The sequence below is a fragment of the Chionomys nivalis genome, chromosome 6 (assembly GCF_950005125.1).
Source record: "Chionomys nivalis chromosome 6, mChiNiv1.1, whole genome shotgun sequence".
Classification (NCBI taxonomy): Eukaryota; Metazoa; Chordata; class Mammalia; order Rodentia; family Cricetidae; genus Chionomys; species Chionomys nivalis.
The window spans coordinates 84,885,617-84,912,516 of NC_080091.1; the positions used below are offsets into that span (position 1 = coordinate 84,885,617).

Consider the following 26,900-nt stretch of genomic DNA (forward strand, 5'->3'; position numbering starts at 1 on the left):
TGCCCTGTACTTTGAAACCCTAAGGAATGGCCCACGAAGACAAGAAGGAAAAGACATTCTCAATGGAAGGTGACATAACACCTGTGCTCCAGGTTGTAAGATGTGTGTTGTGCAATAGTCAGTAGGTTAATACAGGTGTTGCATGCTGGGTTGTTGGGAGTGCCAGGCAAGACAACAATGTCAGCACTGGGTAGAGACAGTTTGTGTGCTCTACTTCCAGGTCCGAATTCAGAACAGTTTCCCAAGGCAGGTCTTACAGTCATCTCAAAGTCAGTATGAACAACACATTTTATCTGAAAGTTGCTACTTATATTTCTTCATTTAGTAAAAAATACCATACCTACTAGAAGTTAAAAATGGTCTAAAATTTCCCTTTTCTCATTCTCATTCCTTTTAACAAGCCTCATCTTCTTTGCTACTCCATACTTTTATTGTTTGACATTGGTACAGTTATGATACCTTCAGATTGATTCTGTTGTTACTTTATTGGACTTATACTTTCTGAAACAAGTATAAAAATATTCTTGCTGGTCTTGAAAATTTTTAGTGGGCTATCAATCTTATTTTCAATAAAATGAAATCAAACTTCAGAAGACAGGTTTTCATAGTCTTTAAAAATAGTTTAGGCCAAAATTATTCCCGGTTTCATAAAGTTTGTGATATATGATGTACTTTTGTATATGTGTTGCTTTTATTGGTTGATGAATAAATCTGTTTTGGCCAATGACTTAGCAGAGTAAAACCAGGCAGGAAATCTGAACAGAGATATAGAAAGAAAGTAGGCAGAGTTTTGGAGTTGCCATGTAGCCGCCCAAGAAGCAAGATGTGAGGTAACAAACCATGAACCTCATAGTAAAATATAAAATGATAGATATGGGTTAAGATGTGAAATCTAGTTAGGAATACGCTTCAGTCTTTAGTCAAACAATATTGTAACTAATAATGTTTCTGTGTGATTATTTGGGTCTGTGCAGTCGGAAAATGAAAGCACAGTCTCTATGTTCAAGTTTGTGCATTTCATTTGGTTTTGTAAGCATCAGTAGGGCCAAGTCATCCTGTTGGAAGCAGGAAAAACAAAAACATCTGATCATGTTTCTTCCTTCTTTGAACAAAACAGGCTTGAGTTTGAATCCTAATTGCCAACATATCGACTGTTTGACCTGGGCCTTTATCTATCTATGTTTCCTAAATGTTGTCAGTAAGCGAACCTATGGGGATATCCATAAGCTTCTTGTTTCATTGTTCTGTTGAAGTATTCTGTTAGAGTTCTTGCTCCCTGCTCCCACCTTCAGGTAAAGCTTCTTCTTTCCATATCTCAGGATATGGAGATCCTTCTCATGTTTGTGAGTCCATCTGTCCTCTAGTCTCTTTTCTGGATCCCTGTATAGATTGCTGTCTTTAATGGATAGGCTTGACCTGATGGATCCTTCCTCTTGCTTCATTTTTTTTTCATGCTTTGCAAAACAAGCAAGGGCCTTATATGTATAATAGAAATGCTCTCTTCTAAACTGTGTCCTGACTTTGTATATCTTATCTTGATTGTCAAGTCTGTTATCTAACAGTTAGACTAATGTTTTTGTTTCAGCTTGCTATGAGTCTCAGGGAGGTAGAAACTGCTATTGATTTATTTGCAAAATTACCCAGCACATTGCCAAATATATAACAAGTACCCAGGAAGTACTTTGGAAGCATACCGTAATGTGTAGGAGAAGAGGCAATATTTGCTTACTTAGACTGGTATGTGAGTGATCACAATATAAAGCATTTAAGTTTTTAAAAAGTCCCACAGTCTTTAAGGTTTAAAAACTTTAAAAGTTTAGTCTTTTTAAAATATACAGTGTCACTTTAAAATTGCAAAGTTTCTCAAAGTATCAAAGGTCTCATAACTGTGTGTTCTAAAAAATCAAAATAAGTAAAATACTTCCTTATTCCAAGAGGGAATAACCATAGCACAAATCACTATCAAATCAAAGCAAAACAAAGGTCCTACAATACATACCTCAGTGTCAGACATCTGGGACTCACCCATGATCCTTCCCCCAAAGGGTTTGGCAGTTCAAGCTCTGTCCCCTCAGTAGACTCTTGCCAGCTTTACGCCATACCTGCTTTTGTTCTGGTAATCACCTCATGGTACTGGCATCTACAAAATGCTTGGTCCTCTTGCAACTGGGTTGTACCTATACCAGTAGCCTTTCCTGGGCTCTCTTTGAGGACTGCATGATACCAAGCCTAAAGTTCTCTGCATAATCCCTTTAATCCTGGAATTTCTACTGCAACTGAGACTGCACCTCCACCAGTGACCTCTCCTGGCCTCTCACTGCTTCAGACCTCATGATCATGTTCTTCATGATCTCTTTATCTTCAAAGCCAGTATGACCTAGGAAACTCTTACTTCTTACCAAGTTCAGCAGCCAGAACCAGCTGTAACCGTGGGCTCCTCTGGACCACAGTTTCTGTGTGATGACCCTGAGGGAACACTTGCCAGAAAATTTCCCCTTAACGATCCTGGCCTCTTGTTAATCACAGCCAATCCTACAGCTGCAGCTAACTAGAACCACAGATTTTTAATTCAAAACATTGAATGGCCCCAACAGGGTCTCATAAACCTGCCTCTAAAATTTCACAAGCCATGCCACTGTCATCTGTTTCAATCTCAGAATTATCTTGTGAGTTCCCATAATAGCTCATTATGCTCTGAACACTCAATGGCTTTTCTAGCCCAAAGTAACAAAGTCCTTACACAATTTGCCCAAAACCAATCTCGTCTATCACAGAAATATCCCATGAACCTGATATTAATTTTTGTGTTAATTAGGTTTCTATTGCTGTGATGAAACACCATAATCAAGAGAGACATGCTGTGTGTGTGTGTGTAAGGTTTGTTTTGGCTTACAACACCAGATCACAATCCATCACTGGGAGAAGTCAGGGCAGGAAGTTAAGGCAGGAACCTGGAGGCAGGAACTGAAGCAGAGACCATTCAGCAGTGCTGCTTACTGACTGGCTCACCTGAATTGCTCAGTTTTTTTTTTTTTTAAATATACTCCAGGACCACTTGCCTGGTGGTACTGACCCAAACAACTGGGCCCTCTCATATCATTCATAATGACAGAAAATGACCCAAAGACTTGCCTACAGGCTGATATTATAAAAGCATTTCTCAGTTGACTTTCCCCCCTCAGATAACCCTAGTTTGTGTCAAGTGGACAAAAATCTAGCAACACAACACCCACTAGTAATTTACAAGTATGCAGAGAAAAGTGGTACAGAAGGCCAGTGGAATATTACGTAACAATAAAACAGCAGAATGCTGTCATTTGAAATAACATAGAATAGGAAGGCATTGTGTCTAGTAAGTCAGGCTCAAGATAACAAATAATGCATGTTCTCACTTTCATGTGAAAACTGAAACACTAAACTTAAAGAGGCAGGGAAAAGGATAGTTTTTATCTGCCCCTGTAAAGGGTATCTAGGAGGGAAGAATGGAGAGAGGACAGACGACAGGATGGCAATTAAGGATGGGTAGGAAGGATCGCTTTTCATGTTCCACTGTTGTCGTGAACTATGGTTGACAACTATTTATGAATATTTTAAAATACTTACCAGAGAAGACTTTATCTGCCCCCCAAGGAAAGAACTGTTGAATGTCTGAATTGATAGTTAAGCTGGTTTCTCTGATCTAATCTCTATGTAATGCATAAGTATTGAAATGCCGCAGTACCCTGTATATAGGTCTAGTGACTACATGTTGGTGGGGGACAATTCTGCATTCTGTCAATTATGTTTTAAGTAAATGCTGATTAGCCAATAGCCAGGCAGGAAGTAGAGGCGGGGCAATGAGAACAGGCATATTCTGGGATGAAGGAAGCTCTTCCTGTAGTCCTGTTCAGACACCAAAGAAGCAGGATGTGACCTGCCCCGCTGAAGAAGGTACTGAGCCATGTGGCTAACTAGAATAATGGTAATATAAGTTATATGAGCTAATACATAGCCTGAGCTAATGGGCCAATCAGTTTTATAACTTATGTAGACTTCTGTGTGATTCTTTGGGACCTACTGGCTTTGGGATCTGGGCAGGACAGAAACTCCAACAAGCAGCCCGCTCCTCATGTTACAGAATGTCAATTCAAATATGTTTTAAGCATTTTTATGTATTTGCAAATTTTGTCATAATAAATTTTATAAAACTAAAAAAGCATTTTCTCATTTTTCTTATGCAAATTTGAGATATCAGTCCTGAATTATATTCCCATTTTACAAAGATAAAACTGAGGCCATAAATCCTTTTAAATTCCAACATCTAAAATTCACTCCTATTGGAACCATCTTAACTTACGTAATCAATTTCAGAAAGAAAATAATTTTTTTTATCATGCTGTGTCATTCTATACAGGGCACAAAACAATAGAAAAAGACATGGTAAAACAAGTTAAAATACATTGCCCTTGTGTGGACAGTATAAAATAGATTTCTTACTATGTTGAAATTATTGTATTTAGGAAGAAAAATCAAAACTTCAAAATATTTATGACTAGTAAAAGAGAAAAATCTTAGACTGTTTATGTTAGAGAACTATATATTATATTTAGAATTGTAGTACAGTTTTGTTGGTTCAATTACAAGTAGTGAGGTAAGATTCTCATTTAATTAATATGTGAATTTGAATGAGTAAATTTGTAACCTATATTAAAATGAAAAGGCATAGAAATGATACTTGCATATTATCTCATTTGAAGGGGCTATTTCCAAGCTTCCAGAGTTATTCAGTATTCGTAGCACAGATTGTATTCTGCTTTTCATGGTTTTTTTATTGGCACGTTTACTAGATCGAAATTTCATGACAGCATCTGCGATCACACCATTCCCTTCTTTCCTGAAAGTCAAAAGAAACAGACACCTTCAATACTTTTGTGCTATTTATATGCTCTTGATGAGACCATCTTAAAAGAATTCATTTAGGAACACGTTTGCATAACGGGCACACTTAATGATATCTCACAATGCTATCTCCGAAATTTGGTTTTAACACAGCCCACCATAATCACCATACATAGCATTTTGAAAGCAGAATGCTACCATCATGTGACTTTTCATAAACTGTTTAAGTTTCTTAATACACTATGTCCAGAAATCTTACTGATTTTAATGGTTTTCTGTGAAGATTATATGCATAAATTGATAAAGAACTTTTGGAAAGAATGCATGGAAAACACTAAGGTGCACCATAATAACCATTACCTGTTATTAGACTTACCAAGTTGAGAAAAATATTTATTGTCTTAAACTAACTTAAAAGTTGATGAGTTTTCAAATTTATGTGAGTAAAACATCAGTTTTGTGTTACACAGATGCATTCATCTGACCACAACAACAAATTTATAGGCATATATTAAGATTTTATTTTACTTTTTATTGACCACAGAGACTCATTTTTCACAATGAACTTAATATCAAAACCTAGATAAATTCTACTTTATTTCATACCAACAATGTTAGGTTGAAAGTGGGCCTTCAAATAGTAGTGTTGGTGGCAATGACCTAAACTGAGTGTCTCTGACTGGGTTAAACAGAAGGATTGTTATTAGTTAAACAGAAGCCTAGATTCAGAATTACTAAGGAATTCTGTAAGGCCAGTCTGTGTTTATCATGAAAACCACTACCTCCTTTGTCTACCCCAAAGATCAACCACTGTGGGCTAAGGCATCCTGTTCTCAAACAAGTTCTACCAGCTACAAGACTCCCACCACACTATCATTGAAAATTGGATTGCTTTCCCGACAAGTGTTGTTCTCCATCCCCTAGACAGCAGTTTGTTCTTATCTCCCCACCCCGCCAAAAAACATTTCTTTCTATCCATGGAGTGATCCAGTTTGATGGTTTCATTGAGCCCTCACTTACAAATAATTAACATTATGGGCCACCTCCAACATCTGGTCTTAGCTTGTGTTCTTTCTAGTTTTATGTCAATTTGTCACAAGGTATAATTATCGATCAGGAGGGGATCTCTATTAAAAAAATGCTTCCATAACATCAGGCTGTAGAGCTGGGTGGGGGTGGCACATGCCTTTAATCCCAGTACTTAGGAGGCAGAAGGGGGAGGGTGGATCTCTGTGAGTTCGAGGCCAGCCTAGTCTACAGAGAGAGTTCCAGGCTAGCCAGAGCTTCACAGAGAAACCATGTCTCAGCAAAAAAATAATAAATAAACAAACAAATAAATAAATAATAAGATCAGGCTGTAGGATATTTTCTAAATTAGTCATTGATGTGGGAGGACCCAACCTAGTGCAGATGTTAACACCCTTGGCTGGGAGTCCTGGGTTCAAGAAGGAATCAGGCTAAGCAAGGCATGAGAAGCAAGCTAGTAAGCAGCACCACTCCATGAACTCTGCATCAGCTCCTCCCTCCAAGTTCCTGCTCAGTTTGAGTTCCTGTCCCAACTTCCCTCAGTGATGAACGGTGATATGGAAGTATAAGCCACATAAACCCTTTCCTACCCAGGTTGTGTTTGGTTATGGTGTTTCATCACAACAATAGTAACCTTAAAACTAGATCACTTTACTTTTTTGGGGGGAAAGTGCAGTAGGCAAATTTGGCTCAATGTTCCTCGTACACCTCTGTATACAGTTTCCTCTGCCCAACTCAAACACTAGTTCAAATTGCAGACTTACCATCTGTCCCAGGAACTAATTATATATATATATATATATATATATATATATATATATATATATGTTCAAAACAACATTTTGCGATGCTAGGCACTACTCTAAGTTCCAGTACTTGACTGTGGTGAAATTTCACTGTTGCCATTCTTGTGATTGGGCAACTTAGCTGGAGCAATAGACACTGAACAATTACAATTTATGTATTGCCAAATCTAAGCAATTTTAAATGTTATATAAAATGGTATGAATTGTATTTCAGATTCAAAACTGAACTCACAAGATAATGAGGAAAATTTCTAGTATAAAAAACAATCTGTTAAGTTACATATTAAATAGAATATTTAATAGGCTTCCATTTAACAATTTCATAGCAAAATAAAGACATGGTCTTGGGTGAGTGAAATATATGGAATTAGTATTTAGATCTCAAACAACTGAACTCTAGTGGAGGCGTGAATTAAAGAGAAAAAATCCTGCTCACCATAAACAAAGGGCTTATCTCTTTCCAAGGCTCAACTATAAATGGGGAAAAGAGTTTTATCCCCAGAAATTTGGAATCATGAACCTGGCTACATAATATTTGTGTTTGTATTGATACTATCTATGCATTCTTAAACTCTTTAAGGTAGTATCAAGTTGGAGCAAAAAAGGAAAAAAAAAACAGGGAACTTTGAAATTCTCAACACAGTATTACCAGCAGAGAAGTATATTTGAAGTGATTAATGATATAAAAGAAAGAATTATAAATATGAGAAAATAGATGATTTTAACTCCCCCCACACAACACATAAAAAAACCCAGGTAAATGGAATGTTGTGGTTTATTACTATAATCATAACGCTCTGGAGGTTAAGCCAGGAGAACTGAATGAGTTTGAGGCTATATGGGGCTTTAAAATAAGGCTTTATTTCAAAAAAACTAAAAAAAAGCAAGCTAACAAAAGATCTGGTAAAATGGTGCTCATAAAAAAAAGATCCTCACTAAAATGATAACTTTACAAGTTGTTTACAAATCATGTTGCAAAGCTAAATAAATGTAGTTAAATGAGAGATGAATATGAAAAAGAGTAAAGAGTCTAGTAATAGTTGTAATGAACATAGACATTAGGAGACACAGAGACTTTCAATGTACTCACTCATAAGTGGCTTTTAGACATAAAGCAAAAAAAACCAGGCTACAATTCACAATCCCAGAGAACCTAGACAACAATGAGGACCCTAAGAGAGACATACATGGATCTAATCTACATGGAAAGTAGAAAAAGACAAGATCTTCTGAGTTAATTGTGAGTGTGGGGACCATGAGAGAGGGTTGAAGGGGAGGGGAAAGGAAGAAGGGGAACAGAAAAAAATATATAGCTCAATAAAATCAGTAAAAAATTTAAGTTGTTTAAAAATATGGTTGTGTTTATTCATATCTGGGGATGAAAGATCACCATGATAGAGATGCAACTTCAAGAATAATCAACAGTGACCGTGAAGCCACTGAAAGGGGCAAGTGTGAACTGAGATATGTGGCTCATAGAGCACTCTCATGTCCAACCTGTGAGGACCATACTAGAGCTAGCAAAGGAAACAGAGAGGATATCTAGAAAGTAAGCAGCAAAATCACGGCTGTGAAGAGTCCTAAGAGGCAGGGAATGATATTTCAAGGACAAGCCAGCAATGCCAAATGGGGCTCAGAGATCCAAGAGTAAAACTGAAGTAATTTTCTTGGATTTTGTGATTTGGATGCTGTTGATGAAATTGGCAAGAACACCTTACATTTTGGAGTGTGGTCAGAAGACAGAATACAGTGGATTAGTGGCAAGTGAGTCGTTAATAAAAGGAACAAAAATGTGGATGGCTTTTTTCCATCTACTCCTTCAATATTGGTTTAAACCTTTATCATTGCAAGCTAGTGCAGACACAACAAATCACCCAAGGGAACGCACACTGAATAGATAGGAATGTGGTTTGTAACCTTCCTGTAGTCTCTCCCTCAGCCTCTTATTCCTCTTCAAAGCTCAATTTAAACACAATTCTATTTTTGTGATGTTAATTGTCCTTGAGAAAAAATTCATGCACCTTTTTTCATGAATTTTCATATTGCCATGTGAAGCAATATGGTCATTTAAGATATTTCTGGAACACTGTTCAGTGTGACTGTTTTCGTGGAAGAGCCTCTTCTACCATACCACATGGAGCAGCAGATTCCCAAAGCCTGCTTACTACCACTCCTGTCCACTACAGACTTCTCATGGGTTTTACTACACTCTTATCCTTTTATTATGACGTTCCAGGCAAGTGAAGTCAAAATCTTACTTCTGCTGTTGGCATGGTGTGCTGATCTTGGCTGAATACATCCCAAGTATTTTGCAACTCAAGGAGGTACTGTATGTAGACTGCTTTATGATATCCAGAGGATCTACACAGTAGCATGGCCCTGTTACTGTCACCTCACACCAGCTTTTCTTGCATCCATTAATGATTTTTTTTATTAAGGTATTGTGATTATATAGTTCATTTAAAAATGTAATGTAAAATAAAAAATATAGGTTGTTAATGGATAATCATCAATAATAGTCAAGCTTATAGTCATGTTAGTTAGATTTTCTAAATATATAGAGATATATTTCAATTAGATAGACATTCTTCATATCTTTCAAAGACTACAGAACATGACATTTAAAATATTTTAATAACTTAGGGCTTTTTATAAAAATGAGACACATCTGCTCCTGGCAGCACCAATCTACTTCAAGAGAAAGATGAACACCAAAGAGGCTCCTTATGGAGTTTGATAGCCATTTGAACATGAAACTGCTCATGCCTGGACTGTTACATAAACTGGACACAGAAAACCCACAAAAAAAAGGACTGCTAAACTTGCCTAAAGGTGAGATGGATTTTCGGGGTTCCTGACTCATGAAAGAGTCTGCAAGACATTCTACAGGACACAGCAAAAAGTGACTAAACTGTCTTTGAAATTTCCTACTTCATAAAAATGTCTGCTGGATACTATGGGCCTGAAGGCTAAAAATAGATGCCCCAACGGTACAAAAAAACTTTGGGTGACTGTCCAGGCAATGAGATGTCTCTGTCATTTCTAGAGTTTTAGATCTCTTGTTTACTTGGGTAATATTATATCCTTCTGGAGTCTTTGATGGAGTTAAAGAATAGATAAATAGTTATAGTTTTCCTTAATTATGATAAAATAGATATAAATATTATAACTATAATTCTTGCTTGATAACTGTTTTGCTATATGTAATCTTACTATGTTAAAATGAAAGCCTTTCTTTTTTGTTTAAACAAAAAAAGGGGAAATGATGGAGGTGGTTCTTGTATTTTATCTGTTGCTTTCATTGGTTAACTAATAAAGAAAACTGCCTTAGCCCATTTATAGGCCAGCCCTTAGGTGGGTGGAGTAAACAGACAGAATGCTGGGAGAAAGAGGCTGAGTCAGTAAGTCGCCATGATTCTCCCACTCCCGACAGACACAGGTTAAGATCCTCCCTGGTAAGCCAGCTCGTGGGGCTACACAAAATATTAAAAATGGACTAGATCAATATGTAAGAGCTAGCCAATAAGAGGCTGAAACTAATGGGCCAGGCAGTGGTCAAAAGAATACAGTTTCCGTGTAATTATTTCGGGGCATAAGCTAGCCATACAGGCGGCCGGGTGCCGGGGACACAGCCCTGCCGCTCATATTACAACACCAAAGCCTGCTTACTACCACTCCTGTCCACTACAGACTTCTCATGGGTTTTACTACACTCTTATCCTTTTATTATGACGTTCCAGGCAAGTGAAGCCAAAATCTTACTTCTGCTGTTGGCATGGTTTGCTGATCTTGGCTGAATACATCCCAAGTATTTTGCAACTCAAGGAGGTACTGTATGTAGACTGCTTTATGATATCCAGAGGATCTACACAGTAGCATGGCCCTGTTACTGTCACCTCACACCAGCTTTTCTTGCATCCATTAAGAATGTGGTGATATTGTTATTTGTACAATAGCAAAATATAGCGTTTTACTTCATCTTTTAAGCTGGCCCATTTCTTATTATTTTTATTTTCATCTTATTATAACAAATACAAGAACATGCCATTTAATATCCACAGCGCGAACAGAAGTCAAACATCCTAAGCTGCATCTTTGCAGATGTGGTTTTTGTTATGCTTTCACTTACCTGAGTTTGACAACATGTGTTCTGATAAACTCACTTTTTAAATCTGATTCTCGGAATGCGTTAGTAATCTGTAGGAAAAAAAATGGGAAAATAATCTCACTGAAATTGCAGTCTCTTCTTTCTATTTAATGACTCTGTAACATGGGTCTTATATGTTGAGAAGTAGAAATCTCTCAGGTGAGGTCAGGTCAGTTTTGTCACGGATAGCATAGAACTAATATAGGCCGATAGAGTAATCTGATGTGGGTCCTATTTCACAGCTATTAAGAAAAGAGGATCTGGACAGGGCACGCCTTCAATACATCAGATGTTTTACTTCATGAGACCTTATGACATATGATTTGCTAGTTGTGAATGAGGTAGTTGGGGTAAGACTCAAGTCAACATTAGGGAAATCCTTCCACACAACTCGATATGTGTGTGGTTCACAATGTCTGTGTTTCAAATGGTTGAAATCAGGCTAAGGTTAAGTAGTGGTTAATTAGATGATTAAGGCTGATTAGTGATGAAAATCTGAAGGGAAGGTGAAAAGAAGCAAAGAACAGTGTTTCCCTGTTAATTTTTTTTTGATTCTAGACTAATCTCCAGTTATTACTTATAGCATTTGTTGATAATTTCTTGATCTAACAACCTTAGCTAAGAGAGGTAGTTGTCTTGTCAGTTAACAAGCAACATGTTGTTCAAGGTCAGGTATGTTGTGCTTTTATAATTGAAATGGATTGCTTTCACTTATATTATGCGGTTGACCCCAGTGTATGAGGAGTTAGGCATCGTGCTGGACATTATATTTATCCAGGAGTTGAAGTCAACTTTTCTTTAGCTGATAAAATTTATATGATTTCTATAATACCACAACTTTTAAAATCAATTCCCATTAGCAGATTAATAGCTCAACCATTGATGTGGAAAAACACTTTTGTTTTCCCCATATAGACTTTAAATTTTCTTAAAAATAGTGAACTTTGACTGTATTAAAATCATTTATATTTCCTTTTAAAAATTAAGGAAATGCAGCAACTTTAATGAAAAAAGCAAAAAATCACGGAATTATATAGTGTGAAGTGAACTATTTCTATCATTTAGCGATCTTTATTTCAGTTATCTAAGTAAAAAAGACATAGGTTACTATGTTTATTAAGAGCTTGAGTCATAACTGCTCCCTACCAGACTATCCAAATGAATTAAATTTTATACTCATTTGGTTTTATGATCTGTTTTATTGATATTTTTTATAACATTGGGGAAACTAAGTAAACAATAAAAAAAGGGATTTTGTGTTTTCCTTATGATTGATAGTTGGTTTTAGGACTCTGTTGATGTTATAGAACGCTCTTCTCTTGGAGGCCTGCTGTCTTCTGAAGGGAAATGGAGAACAGTGGATCTGGGGGGAGGGGACTGGAGGAGTGGAGGGAGGGGAAACTGCAGTTGGGATGTACTGCCTGAAAGAACAAAGAGAAAACTCTAGCATTCTTAGCAGTCACACTTAGGATTTTTAAAGACTAATGTGAATTATATGTCATGTAAGTAAACTCCAAAAATTGAAACATAAGTGACCATCATTATACATATTAATAAAGTAGATCATATAAAAGCATTAGAAATAGAATTAAAGTATAATTGTCACATTTTTGCTTTTAGAAGGGAAACACTGTAGCAGCTCTCATGTGTTCTATAAACCACTCTTTCTAGTCTGTTACTTAACAGCTAGACTGTGTTCTGTTATCTGTGAGGTGAATGGTAGAGATGATGTTTTGTGGTCTTCTTTAGTGTCCATGATCATATTTTGCCACTTTAAATTCAGAGATGTAAAAAGCTCAGTTTTCAAGACAGAAAGGAAATAAGGTGTGTGGTCATGCGATCTATCTACTGTAACACTGGTTGGTCTGCAAGTGTGTGTGTGTGTGTGTGTGTGTGTGCGTGTGTGCAAACCATACTGCTCTTTTTTGAAGAGGAAATGGAGGGGAGTGGGTCTGGGGGAGAGGGAAGATGAAGCAGAACTGGGAGGAGTGGTGGCAGCTGAAACTGCAATTGGAATGTATTTGCATGAGAAAAGAATCTATTTTCAATAAAAATAAACAATAAATAAAATGAATTTAAAATTATAATTAAATTTGAAACATTAAAAATTGTAAATAAAGACTAAGATAAATGAAAAAGTTACTTTCCCTCTTTATTTTGGATCAGAGCTTTTATCAACTGAGCCCTTTCTTCCATTGTTAAAAGGATGGGTGTCCTGGAGCTCATGCTCCTCTGATTTCTGTCTCCCCATGCATTTCCATTGTCTTGTTTGTTATTTATAGGAATGCTGTTTTGCAAATTTTGAAGAGGACAATACTAGTGGTTTACTAAGACCTATGAAAAATATCAACTCTTCTTTTCAGAGACATAATACTTGGTTTAAGTGCTGGTCCTTTATTCTTTTACTTATAAAAGAATATTCTTTTATAATTCTATAAGCATTTATTCTTCTACAGAAAGATACATGTATATATTAACTATGAAAATCATACATCAAAAATTCAAGGAAAAAATTTAAACATTAACTGTATTATCAAGATACAGTACTTCAAATATAACTTGGTAATGATGTAGGCAAAGATTGATCTTGTGGAAGAGAGCAAAAGACAGAAGATAGAACAGGGAGAGTTAAGCGTGTGATAAAAGTGGTAACAAATACATCCTTTGTACCAAAAAGCTACACACACAAACCAAAAAAGCCCCACAAAAATCAAACAAAATCTACTGAAAGAATTTAAAAATCTGCTTATAGAGAAGTTTTTAAATAAGATATTGTGGTCCCATATGCAATAATGCTTATTAGGTATTTTAAATGATATATTTCTGAATCCATTAATATTTAAACATTTAAAATTAAGTGAAGATATACTTTTTTGAGGAAAACAAGGTAATAGCATATATTTGACTCTACTGTAAGAAAGACAGTCCCATCTTGCAAGATGGCGGGTGAAAAAGCCGAGAAACCTGATACAAAAGAGAAGAAACCTGCAGCCAAGAAGGGTGGCGGTGATGCCCCTGCCGCTAGTGCAGCCAAAAAGGGTAACCCTAAGGCTAAAAAGCTCAAGAAGGGGAAGCCCCATTGCAGCCGAAATCCAGTCCTTGTTAGAGGGATTGGCAGGTACTCCCGATCTGCTATGCATTCCAGAAAGGCCATGTACAAAAGGAAATACACAGCTGCAAAAACCAAGGTTGAAAAGAAGAAGAAAAAGGAAAAGGTCCTTGCCAGTGTCACAAAACCAGTTGGTGGTGACAAGAATGGTGGTACCCGGGTGGTTAAGCTTCGAAAAATGCCCAGGTATTATCCTACCGAAGATGTGCCTCGGAAGCTGCTGAGCCATGGCAAAAAGCCCTTCAGTCAGCACGTGAGACGCCTGCGTGCCAGCATCACTCCTGGGACTGTCCTCATCATCCTTACCGGGCGCCACAGGGGCAAGAGAGTGGTTTTCCTGAAGCAACTGGGCAGTGGTTTACTGCTTGTGACAGGACCTCTTGCCCTCAACAGAGTTCCTTTGAGAAGAACACATCAGAAGTTTGTCATCGCCACCTCTACAAAAGTTGATATCAGCACAGTTAAAATCCCCAAACACCTGACTGATGCTTACTTCAAGAAAAAGCAGCTGCGTAAGCCCAGGCATCAGGAGGGTGAGATCTTTGACACAGAGAAGGAGAAATACGAGATTACAGAGCAGCGCAAGGCTGATCAGAAAGCGGTGGACTCGCAGATTCTGCCAAAGATCAAAGCTGTTCCTCAGCTGCAGGGCTACCTGCGCTCTCAGTTCTCTCTGACGAACGGGATGTATCCTCACAAACTGGTTTTCTAAATTGCTGACGACCTAATTAAACAGCTTTATGTGTCAAAAAAAAAAAAAGACATGTGTGTTTGTGTCTGTGTAGCGGATGCAGTTTGCCTAGGAAGGCAGCTCAGACCTGGAATGGCTAGTACTAGATGTGTACCCCCATTGGGCTCTTTTGAATTTTCTTCTGCACATTTTATGTGTGTCCTGACATTTTTATGTATTGTGTAGAATCTTAATAAAAACACTAAAATTACCTTCATTTTAATGGTAAAGGGTATGTACATACTTTGTGATTTATGTTTTAGAAAATCTTTGAGAATAATTTAAGGATGACAAGTTTTAATACTCGTGTCTATATTTATGTATGTATGTATTCTAAGACATTCTAAGACATTTAAGTATTTTGCAAAGATATATAACATTCCTTTTTTCTCTTATGCCTTTGTGTTGCTGAATATATGGTATTTCTTATGCCAGTTTTTTTTTTTTTTTTTTTTTTTTTTTTTTTTTTTTTTTTTTTTTTTTTTTTTCGGTTAGTTTCAGTTCTGTGTGTGCTTGGTTAAGGTTGAGCTGACCTTCTGTATCTGACCTGATCCGTCTGGAACTGAATGACCCTATTAAGACATCTGCTGTGTTAATAAGAAGCTGGGTCCTGATCCCTACAGTGAAGCTTGATTCTTTCAATATTTAGTTAAGCTCGGAAATGCTATGCTACATGTCATTATTGTGTAGATATGGGGACTTCTCATAAGTAACTGTTTATGACAATCTCGCTCCAGGTTTAGATCATTGGTTGCTCCAAGAACTTTTGGATGCTCATGGGTTGAGCACCAAGCAGACAATTTCTTAGCACAAATGATGCAACTGAACTCTAATTTTTAAGAACAGATTGAATGGAGAAAGCACCAGAAAGGGAGTGTTGGTATACTCCAGTGGAGTTGTAAGTACAGCGTTTAGATCCTGGGTCCTTTGCGTTATGCAATGATGCCAGAGACATCTTGGATCAGGTTGCGACTATTGTGTTATGCATGACAGAATTTTTAGTGTAGGTCTGATTTAATCACAAATCATTTCCTACTGTTAGTCCTAAAAATTTAAGTACCAAAGGAATACATTTTTACATTGTATATGTTGGAATGCTTGATTTTAAAAATTGCTGTTTGAATTTCTAGCTTAAAGTTCATTTAGAAAAAAACAAAAGTCAAATAAATTTGGTTTGAGATTGAGAGAATTTCCAATAATTTTTAAGCAAGTTCTGTGCTGGCTGGTTTTATGCCAACTTAACACAGGGTACAGTCACTTGACAAGAGGAAACCTCAGTTGAAAAAATTACTCAAGATCAGGTTGTAGGCAAACCTGTGGCTTTTTTTTCTTAATTTAATTAGTGACTGATAGGAGAGGGTCAAGTCCAATGTGGGTGGTGCCACCCCTGGGCTAGTGGTCCTAGGTTCTATAAGAGAGCAGATTAATCAAGCCATGAGGAGCAAGGCAAAAAGCAATACTCCTCTACAGTCCTGCATCAGCTCCTGCATCCAGGTTCCTCCCTTGCTTGAGTTCCTGTCCTCACTGCTTTTAATGATGAACTGTTGTATGGAACTATGAGTAGATTAAACCCTTTCCTTCCAAGGTTGCTTTTGCTCATGGTGTTTCATTACAGCAATGACCCTAACTAAGATAGGCCCTAAACATGCTTTAGCATTTGGTACTCATGTGGAATGTGTTATCATTGATAATTATCAAATCAAATTATCAGTTAATTGAAAAACCTTGCAGATACTTAGAATTTTTCTCTATCAAATATGCAGCCAAGATTAAATTTTTTAATAAAAATAAACAATAATATCTACCTCATTAGTATGAAAATTGCTTTTATATTTAATAAATGGAATATATATATATAAACTGGCATCAAGGTGATATATAAGTTATTTATTCCTTTCATGGTGAACATATTTTTCTAGCACCTCTTACTTTACATGATTATTTTAAAGTTATATATGATTTATTGTCAGCAAATGTTTGATTTGTTTCTCTAATTTATATACTATATGTTGAGTAATACATAAATATTTTTCTGACAGCCTAGTGTGGTGGTTCATGCCCTTTAATTGCTATAGTCAGAGGCAGAGACAGGCAGATGTCTGTGAATACAAGGTCAGTCTGGTCTAGATACTGAGTTTCAGACCAGTCAGAGTTACATGGTGTGAACCTGTCTCATTAAAACAAATAACACACACACACACATACACACACACAAATACCAAACAAACAAAAAAACAAAACCATTTCTTAGCACAAAAGGAGTCACAACTGGAAAAAGTTTAAGAAACTCCACAGTGTTGTTTGGTCACAGGAATACATGCATGTTGAGAGTTTAATGGAGAAAACCTGACAGAGATGGAACGAAGCTCTTCAGGGAGGCTCGTTAGCTTGCTGTGCATATTTCTGCTCAAGCTTCTAAAGTTTGGCTCCCAATGAAGTTCACCTCTAAGTTGTGTGACAAGTTGCTTATTCAGTTCCACAGCAATGATAGTGCTCATTGGAGATTAACTTCCGTCTCTCAGAGTGTGGTGTGTAGACACAGTGTGTGTACCACAGCAATGATAGTGTTCATTGGAGATTAACTTCCATCTCTCAGAGTGTGATATGTAGACAGTGTCAGTACCACAGCAACGATAGTGCTCATTGGAGATTAACTTCTGTCTCTCAGAGTGTGATATGTAGAAAGAGTGTCAGTACCACTTTGGAACTAGTTAAAAATGTGTATTGGTGGGGAAGGGTGACCAAGATTTATTGAATTTGAAGTTGAGTCAGAGGCCCAGAAATCTGAGGCTTACTGAGACTATCACTTGGCTGTGTTATGCGTTAAAGTTTCACAAACTTTGGATTCATTTACTTATTTAGATCTTTTCAAAAAGGAGAGGGAAAGTGAGCAACCTTAGACTGGTCGACTCTAACCCAGGACTGAAAGCTAGCTAAGCTCTCTGTCGATGCAGGAGTGCCAGGCGTCTGCTTGTGAGGACAGGGCAAGTAGACCGAGACATCTTCATGCATGAGGCGAAGCTTGCTTTGAACGTTTCTGTTCAAACTATTAGGCCTATCATCACACCAGCTTGGTATCTGAACTGTCTTATTCCTTGTATGGTGAACTTTTTACTTATTTTGTTTTTTTGAGCCTGGGCTTCTCTGTGTAACCGCTTTGTCCGTCCTGTAACTTACTCTGTAAACCAGACTGGCCTTGAACTCAGAGATCCATCTACCTCTGCCTCCCAAGTTCTGGAAATAAAGATGTGCGCCGTGAGTGCCTGGCTGTGAATGTATCTTTTACACCTGCTACTTTACATGCTTACTTGAATAATGAAAGAAAAAAGAAAGAGTGAAATAAATATAAAAGGGTGGTCTCAATACTTAACCACACAAACAACAGATTTCCAGTCTTTGAAGTCATAATCAAATAAAAATCCATATTCTTTATGGCCTTCCTACTTTGTTACAATCATGACAGGAGAAAATATGAAGAAGAACTAGTATACTGGCAAAAAAAACAAAAAAAAAACAAAAACAAAAACAAAAAAAAAACGAAACAAAACTCAGAGAAAGCCGAGAAACAAATTTCTCACTTCTCAAGGGAAGAAAAGACACAAAATATTCATTTGGTAACATTAATATATGAAAATATTATTATCACATTAGGAGTCTTACTGTTTTCATTTTATGCAGAAATAAAAAGGAAAATCAAGCGTTAACCTACCATTGACTCGATCCTTTCACTCAAATGCCTGTGCTCTTGTGTGGCCGGGGAGTTCAGCGCCTCAGTGTATTCAACATTTAGGATTTGAAAGCTGCTATGGTAGAAGTAGGCTTTCTTGTCTGGAGAAAAAACAAAGGCAGGATTACTCTAGTGCTGCTAAGGAGATTGACTTTTAGAGAAAGAAAAGTCCGTACTTAATATAAATGTAGCAGGATTACTTTATTTTGAGCTTTCAAAAGACTGGCAAAGCTAAGATTGTTGAGGTAAAAGAAGTAGGCCTAGCATTAATTTTGGATCTTTTAAAGTTGTACAGAAGTATTATGATTTTTGTTAGTATTACATCTAAATAATATTTTGTTTTACTCACTCGGTAAGCATTAATATAAATTTATGATATGTGATTGTTCATTGGTAAAAAACAAATTCAAGTAAGGGAATGGTTTTAAATTATCAAATATTCTTTTTTAGAAATTAGTTATTTTATGTGTGTGTGGTATATGTGCGTATGCCCTTATGTGCTTGCGTATGTACGCGTGTGTGTGTGTGCGTGTACAGATCAGTGCTAATTGTTTTATTTTTTATCTGACTTAGGTTTTTGACACAGTGTCTGGAATTCAACACTCCAGCTAGACTATTTTCTGGAAAACTCCATGATCTGCCTGTCTGTGTCCACTCCAGTTACACACCCATGAATCTTGCCTAGAATTTACAAATGAGCTTGGACAACTGGTCCTACATACACTGAACAATCACCCCAAGCCTTTAGACAGTAGTTTTGTAGATGGATTATTGATCTGACAGTTTTCCTGGAATAAGAGAAACTTTCTCAGAGCATGTCTAGTCTGGCTGCCTATAGTAAGGTATTTTCACCAAGAGAGTCTTCTGGAAAAAAACATTCAGTGCAAAGATGTCAAGAATCCTTAAAATACGCATACGTAACTAAGAGAATTATGAATAGGGAAATAACTTAGCAGAACCTCTTGGGAAATGTTTTTCGTTCCTATGATCATGTATGTAACTCATAGAGAAATAACTAGAATAAGGAAGAACTACTAACCCTAGGAGTTAAGTAGTTCACTAAATGAGGGTGGAGCAAGTCATTTGTATTTCATAAGTGATCATGAGGTTCTGACTGGAATATGATTGCCTTGGTATCTCTTTTTATTATTTATGTTTGAGAATGTGCTGTCTTGTGACATTCGTTAACTTAATATGAAGCTCAATGATAACCTCCTTTTTTGCATCTATAATTTATTTGATGGCTAACTTCATGTAATTTGATAGCATTATGTTGAGAAAAATTCTACTTAGTTATAGCCTTTGTATCTGATTATCTGGAATGATTATTCCTCATTACTGATTCTTTTTAGCATTGATAATTTTATTTTTAATCATTTTTTATTTTTTATAATACGACATACCATAAACTGTGCCTTTTCATTTTCTATTCATATTCATACATATTTATTTGCACACCATATATGAGGGTTGGCATAGTTATTTCTAAAACAAACTCAAAATGTATTTTAAGGGAAAGTTATGTTATCTAACAATATGTTTTGTGTATTAAAACTCCTGAAATAATATTAACCCTTATATTATTTATATTATTATATAATTACTATACATTATGGTACATAATATGATTAATTTTGTGTATTAAGACTTCTGAAATAGTATTTACCAGGATTTTAAAGAAACCTGTATACATATTTTTTGTATATTACTTTTTCTTGTACTAATGATATAACATAAACTGTTTTAAAGGCTAACTAATACTAAAATCATCCATCTTACTTAAATTTGGTACCGCAGCTTTGTATTTCCCAGTATGAGGTAAACTTATCTACTGAGCACAGTAGCAGTTTAGCTTGTGAGACTGCTTTCAGGAGACAGAATGGCTTAGCAAACACTTAGGCACATCTGAATTTCATGCGGTGAAACTCAAGGTTGTTTGCAGTATTTTGCTTTCATGATTTTATCAGGCTATTAAATGAAAAAAACAGGAGAGGCAGGGAGGGGAGCAGAGAAAAATGTAGAGCTCAAAAAATCAATAAAAAAAAGAAAAAGACAATCGTGGTGCTAACAAAAGCAAAGTTATTCAATGTTAGCAGGAAAGAAGTAGCGAGTGATTTTATTCTTCAGTCTAGAATGTTTCTCTTCTGTGCAACAATGTTTGTTATATTAAAATGGTAGGCTTTATTTGGGGTCTCGTCCTTCTTTCCCCTTGGTCCTTTGAGCACTGGACTTCATAGGGCAAAGGAAGCAGGAATAGCAAGCAGGTCCTTGTCCACCCTGTGGTAGGTATGAAGGAAATAGCCTTCTGGAGACTGCTTCAGTGTTCAAGCTCAGCTTTAGTTCACAGTTAGGGGAGATATAAAGGCTGGGGAAGTGATTGGGCATTAAACAGCATGTGGCTATCATAAGGCTCCTTACTTGGCAGCAGGGTCCTATAGAAAACTCCTAGCCTAGCCGGGCAGTGGTGGCACACGCCTTTAATCCCAGCACTTGGGAGGCAGAGGCTGGCGGATCTCTGTGAGTTCGAGACCAGCCTGGTCTACAAGAGCTAGTTCCAGGACAGGCTCCAAAACCACAGAGAAACCCTGTCTCGAAAAACCAAAAAAAAAAAAAAAAAAAGAAAGAAAGAAAGAAAGAAAGAAAGAAAAAGAAAACTCCTAGTCTGATGTCAGAACACCCGATGGGCAGCAGGGGGAAAGGCTCTGCAGGGAACTGTGTCAAGGGTCACACTAGAGATAACTCAGGCATCTCCAAAGAAGGTCAGGTAGAGAGTAGGAAGGAAGTCTTCTTCCTGGGAGACCTACATGTTCCCTAGCATGGAGAGAGCTGCCGGACCACGGCAGGCTGCAACCTCAGCCCAGCAGAGCCGCCCAACATTTATTAAATGGTTAGTTTGGAGTTTTTGAGAGGGTGTTTCACGTAATCCAGGATGGCCTTATATTCTCGATATAGCCACAGAGTACTTTGAACTTCTGGTTCTCCTGCTTCCACTCACCAAGTAGTGGGATACTTTGTATATTTTGAAAAGCCAAAGTATTACTCCCCTTCCCCCCAAAAACCAACCAAACCATAAATCAAATTAAAATACTCATTGAGAAGAAATGTTGATATATATGAATATATACTTAGAGAAGAATTCTAAACAATATTACTGCGTGTTCGGAAATAGATATAGAGGAAAGACTACGTTTTTAATCTGAGATACATTTAATTATTTAATCTGAAAGGTACTTACCAAAAGCTAAGAAGTGAATAAGGAGACCTACAGTCATGGCCAGGAGCAATACGGTTGTTATGACAACGAAAGCTACTACAAAGGGACTGAAGAACCTTGACCGTGGTATCACTGATCTTGGCCTGAGAACAGGAATCAGAGAAAAGAAAGCCACTCAGTTCATGTGGAAATGCACACTCTCACTGTCTATGGCTGTCTTTCTGAATCTCTTTGTTTGTCCATGAATCTGATAATAGAGGCATAGTTGTAGGAATCCAACCTGAACCCACCAGGATGTTCTTCATACTTTCCTTTCAGAATTTTCTCTTTTTTTTTGTCATAGAGCTCTCTCTCTCTCTCTCTCTCTCTCTCTCTCTCTCTCTCTCTCTCTCTCTCTTTCTCTCTCTCTCTCTCTCTCTTTTTAAGTAGTTTGGTAGAATAATAATGTCATCTGACCTATGGTGTAGAATTACTTTATCTTTTACTACCAGTCAGTGTTCTTTGGGGTTTTTATTTGGTTATGTTTTTGAGAGAGGGTCTTACTATGTATTTCTGGCTGGCTTGGAACTGCCTGTGTAGACCAAGTTGGACCAAATACGTAGAAATCCACCTGCCACTGCTTCCCAAATGCTGGAACTAAACAAACGAACACAATTGTTGTGCTTTTAAGATCAACCACTAAAGATTCTTTCATACTGCAAGGCCTTCCAAGCTCCCAAACCTGGTGCTATCACAGCAATCTATCTTAACTAGGGGCATTACCAAGGGTGTGCTGAGGAGAGCCCACATTGAGTGTGAAGGATGAAAGAGGAAAAGGTGGGGCGGGTGAGGTTGAGGATTAGAACAATAACTTCCTTCAAGATGTTACTGCAATGTGTTACTTCACATTATTGCAAATGACAATGTGGGCAAAAAAAATACTAGAAGCAGCCATGGTTCTCAGCCTTCCTCATGTTGCGACCCTTTAATCCAGTTCCTCCTGTTGTTGTGACTCCAACCATAAAATTATTCTTTTTTTTTTTTTTTTTTCGAGACAGGGTTTCTCTGTAGCTTTTTGGTTCCTGTCCTGGAACTAGCTCTTCTAGACCCCACGAAATTATTCTTATTGCTGCCTCATAGCTGTAATTTTGTTACTGTTATGAATCATAATGTAAATATGTGATATACAGGGTATGGTATCTCTAACCCTTGTGAAAGTGTCATTCTATCCCCAAAGGGATGAGGACCACTGGATTAGAGCCTCTCTAGCAACAGATGATGCAGGTGACGTTTTTATTTTCAACTTCATAAGCTGCAGCACAGGCCAACCAATTTGTATTAATATACTATTTCATTTTACAGTAGGAATACCACTTAGAACAATTTCATTCACTGTCTTCTTTCCTTCAGGAGAGCCATGGCCATGGACACTCCCATGGGGAGGTCACCAGGGCAGCTCCTTGTTTGGGTAGTCATTGTAATGATCTCAGCCACTGCTGAGACAGGCTGATCTTCAGCTTCCAAGCTGAGTTCCTTCTCTCTCTTGAAGAGGCAGCTTCTGCCTCTCCCCAGTTCTCCCCCTCCCTCCTTCTGTCTCGCCCTCTCTCTTCTCTTCTCTTCTCTTCTCTTCTCTTCTCTTCTCTTCTCTTCTCTTCTCTTCTCTTCTCTTCTCTTCTCTTCTCTTCTCTTCTCTCTCCCTCCTTCCCTCCCTCCCTCCCTCCTCCCCTCTCTTTTTCTCTCCTTCTTTCTCCCCCCTCCATAACCCACTGAATATAAATATCCAATCTCACTCTGCATGGTGTGCTTATCCATGTCTCCGTCTCTTGCCACATCTCCCTGCCCTGGACCAGCCACCACTCAAGGACCTGCAGCCATCCCTGTCTGGGATTTACTGCTCTCAGGGCCTGCTGCCTGCTGCTACATGGCCTGCTGCCACTGCTTGAGGACCTGTAGCATTTCTGCTGCCTGCCACCACCGGGGATCTTCATCATTTTTTAATTTTACCATTACAGTCATGTTGTCATTTACCTAAAGAAATGGGAATAACTGTGCCTATCTCACAAGGCTTTTTGAAGATAAAATGAGGTTATATAATACAAAATAAAAATGTTTCTAGTTAAATAGATTAATCTGTGAATTCTTTCAGAATAGATGTTTTCCATGCAGTTGTTTCTGATGCTCTAGACTCTAGAGGGGTCAGGCGTACTTCGGGGTTTTGTAAATGTTTATATTATAAATATTTATTGCACATTCAACCTCCTGGGTGTATTTCATTTTTTAAATCCTCAACAGAACTGGGGTTCAATTACATTTGGCCAGATTCTAGTCTATTTTTTTCTATTTGCTTTTGGACATTCTGAGGTGAGAAAGAAATAAATATTCTAAGGTGATCATTGGTTTCTTGATTTTAGGTTTCAAGAGAGTGTGGCCCCGCAGTGCCTGAATTATGTCCAGATAACAGATTCATAAATGGTTCTCTTCTCCTTGTTGCAATTCATTCTTTGTGTACTATGTGCTGTGGATAGAGCCAGTAAAATTCTAGAAGATGGAAGTGGATGTAAATTTGCTAACTTGCATTTTTATTGACTAGATACATTATAAATTAAAAATACAGTCCTGATCAAACCCATAATTTAATAAGTGTGTTTTAATCCATCTTGTAGGAAGGATGTTACCCAAGAATAACTCAACAAAGAGATAAAAGACATAGATTTCTCTTTCTAATCAATTCTACTTCATCTGGTTTATTTTGCTGTACTGGTGAAAGCAGGCTTTCTAGTTCAGCAGGTGGGAGAAGGCGGGAATTTTGTCATTTACTTTGAGACTCAGTGGATTCACTTGTCCCCCCAGCACTGTCACCTCAGGGGGTTGTGCCAGTTACAGCCTACAACAGGTTGCAGTACTGGGTCTGGAGTGAAATAAAAGGCAATCAAAAACAAGGAGTAAGCTGAAGGTCAACCAAGGCTGATCACTAAAAATGAAAGGTTGGAAACAACAACAACAACAACAACAACAAAAAACCCGAAAGGTTGGGTATAGCAGAACATTTTCTTTTTAGATCAGTAGTGTTTAGTTTTACCCTAGATCAGGGCTATCGAGTCTCTGGTTTGTGGTTGCACAAACACTGTCCAGTATGGGTTCTGTCTCATGTACCAGATCTTAGATTGGCTAGCTACTCCCACACATTCTGTGTCACCAATGTCCTAGCATATTTTGCAGGTGGGGTAGATTGTAGGACAAAAGTTTTGTGGCCGGGTTGATGCACATGTTTATTTTCCAGTAGCCTGACGAATATCTTCCCTTATAGAAGACACTAGAATATAGGGGTGAGGACTCCAGTGGCTAACCCAGTCATCATCAGAGAGGTTTCCTCTGGGAGCAGGTGGATGCAGATGCAGAGACCCACAGCTAGATGCTTTGTGGAGAGAGTCTAAATCAGAGATCTCTATCCAATTCCTACCCTCAGAGCTCATGAATTCCCATGGAAGAGGAGGCAGAATGATTGTAAGAGCCAGAGGGATGGAGGAGAACAAGGCCCTCAGAGTCAATCAAACAAAACGCATATGAGCTCACAGCCACTGAAGCAGCAAGCAACAGGGCCTATGTGGGCCTGTATCAGGTCCTCTGCATATTTATTATAGCGTTCAGCTTTGTGTTTTTATGGGACTCCTGACTGCGAATGAATGAGATAGAGTCAGACCTCTGACTCTTGTGCCTGCTCTTGGGACTCTTCCTCCTGTTAGGTTGCTGGGTCCAACTTTGATAAGATAGTTTTGCTTCATCTTTTATTTTTGTCATGTTGGGTTGTTGTCTCTTAGAAGCCTGTTCTTTTCTAATGAGAGACAGAAAGAGTGGATCTGGCAGGGAAGAGAGGTGGGAAGGACCTGAGGAGAGTAGAGGGAAGGGGAAACTATAATCAGAATGTATTGCATGAGAAAAGAATCTATTTTCAGGAAAAGAAAAAAGAATACAGTAAAATTTTTTAAAAAAGAAAAGAAAACAAAACAAAAAGCAAAAATTGGAGTCAGTACATGCCTCCATTTACATGAGCCTCGCCTCCCATGGGAATGACTCTGGAGCCAACTTTGCCTTAAGTTTACTGAAGACACCTTGAACAGATAGACTGAGAAGCACCATAAGACAGATGACTAAAGAAACAAAGGGTGTGGAGCCTAAGTCACCTTAATCTCTCAAGCGACGATTACATAAGAATCAATTGTTCCACCCAGTAGAAACAGCTGAGGAGGTATCTTCAGAGGTAAATCTCGGTGTGCTGCTGATTATAAAGTTTATGGTAATTCCAGATGAATTTTAAGCTCATAAATTTATAGAAATGACGTCACAGACATTGGCTTGAAGTTTGATTTATAATGTAGTTGAGGAAAAATCAGGAAAAATTTGATTTTCAGCACTTGCGTTAAAACAGAAAAGCAAATATTCAGTTGTAATTTGATTACCATAATGGCCCAGCTTCCTGTACCCTAGTTAGCTGCTTTTGTGACAGGCACCACATATGGGGTGCTAGCTTTCACAACAGTTGTATGAAGTCACTAATAGAGTCCATTCCGAACAGGGGAAAGTGATGCTGAGGAAGTAAATTCTTCTTGATCAAGTGTGGCAGAGCTGGAAATGGAAACCAGGAAGGCTTCAGGGAAATAACACAAACTTCTTTACATATGTCCTGAGTCACCAACACTTCAGAGGACAGAAAAGTGCTGTTTTTTTTTTTTATCTCTTGTGATCTCACTTTGGGAAAAACAAGGATAACCAAATCTTTTGATTGCATTTCAAATATCTAGAATTTTGTCTTACACATGGTATGTATGTATCTTATTGTATAGGAAATATGCAATAAAGGAATTGATTTAATTTTCATTTGAAAAATATGTCTTACTATATTATATGGAAACATTAACTTCTGCCACTGATACATAGATATACCTAATATTTTGCTATGTATTAATAAATTTAATAATTAATTCATATTATCTGAAAGAATAAAAAGGTACTTATTAGATCAAATTTGCATAATGTGAAAACTGAACATTTTGACACTTTTATGTGCATTTTAGATGTCAGTTATGACGTTAGCAGTGATTTGGGTCTCAGTTCTTTTCTGATACATAGTTTTTACCATAAGCTCACTACATGTTATAGATCTCACAAGCACCCAATAGAATATTCCTAAAATAATCTCCTAAGCCTATAGATCTTTCTATATTTTTCACCATTGTTTCCAGTTTTTCACTGAATAGCTTATGGATGTTCCACATCACCTAAATAA

General features: G+C 37.5%; 2 protein-coding genes across 2 annotated transcripts in view; one reads left to right on the forward strand and one right to left on the reverse strand.

Moving 5' to 3' along the window:
- LOC130876000 (transmembrane protease serine 11D-like) overlaps positions 1 to 26,900 on the reverse strand; it is a 60,167-nt gene that overhangs the window by 14,185 nt on the left and 19,082 nt on the right. Inside the window, exons 2-5 of the mRNA XM_057772374.1 lie at positions 21,659 to 21,780; positions 18,406 to 18,524; positions 10,840 to 10,907; positions 4,719 to 4,873 (exon numbers count right to left, since the gene is read on the reverse strand). Of these exons, the coding sequence (XP_057628357.1) occupies positions 4,719 to 4,873; positions 10,840 to 10,907; positions 18,406 to 18,524; positions 21,659 to 21,780 (464 nt within the window). The remainder of the gene's footprint in view (positions 1 to 4,718; positions 4,874 to 10,839; positions 10,908 to 18,405; positions 18,525 to 21,658; positions 21,781 to 26,900) is intronic.
- Positions 13,797 to 14,715, forward strand: LOC130876001 (60S ribosomal protein L6-like). Its single transcript, XM_057772375.1, has one exon. It carries the CDS (start codon positions 13,797 to 13,799, stop codon positions 14,676 to 14,678), a length of 882 nt encoding a protein of 293 aa, XP_057628358.1. The 3' UTR covers positions 14,679 to 14,715.

Excerpts from the sequence above, each read along its gene's own strand:
- LOC130876001 (XM_057772375.1), top strand. The coding sequence starts at position 13,797 with ATGGCGGGTGAAAAAGCCGAGAAACCTGATACAAAAGAGAAGAAACCT.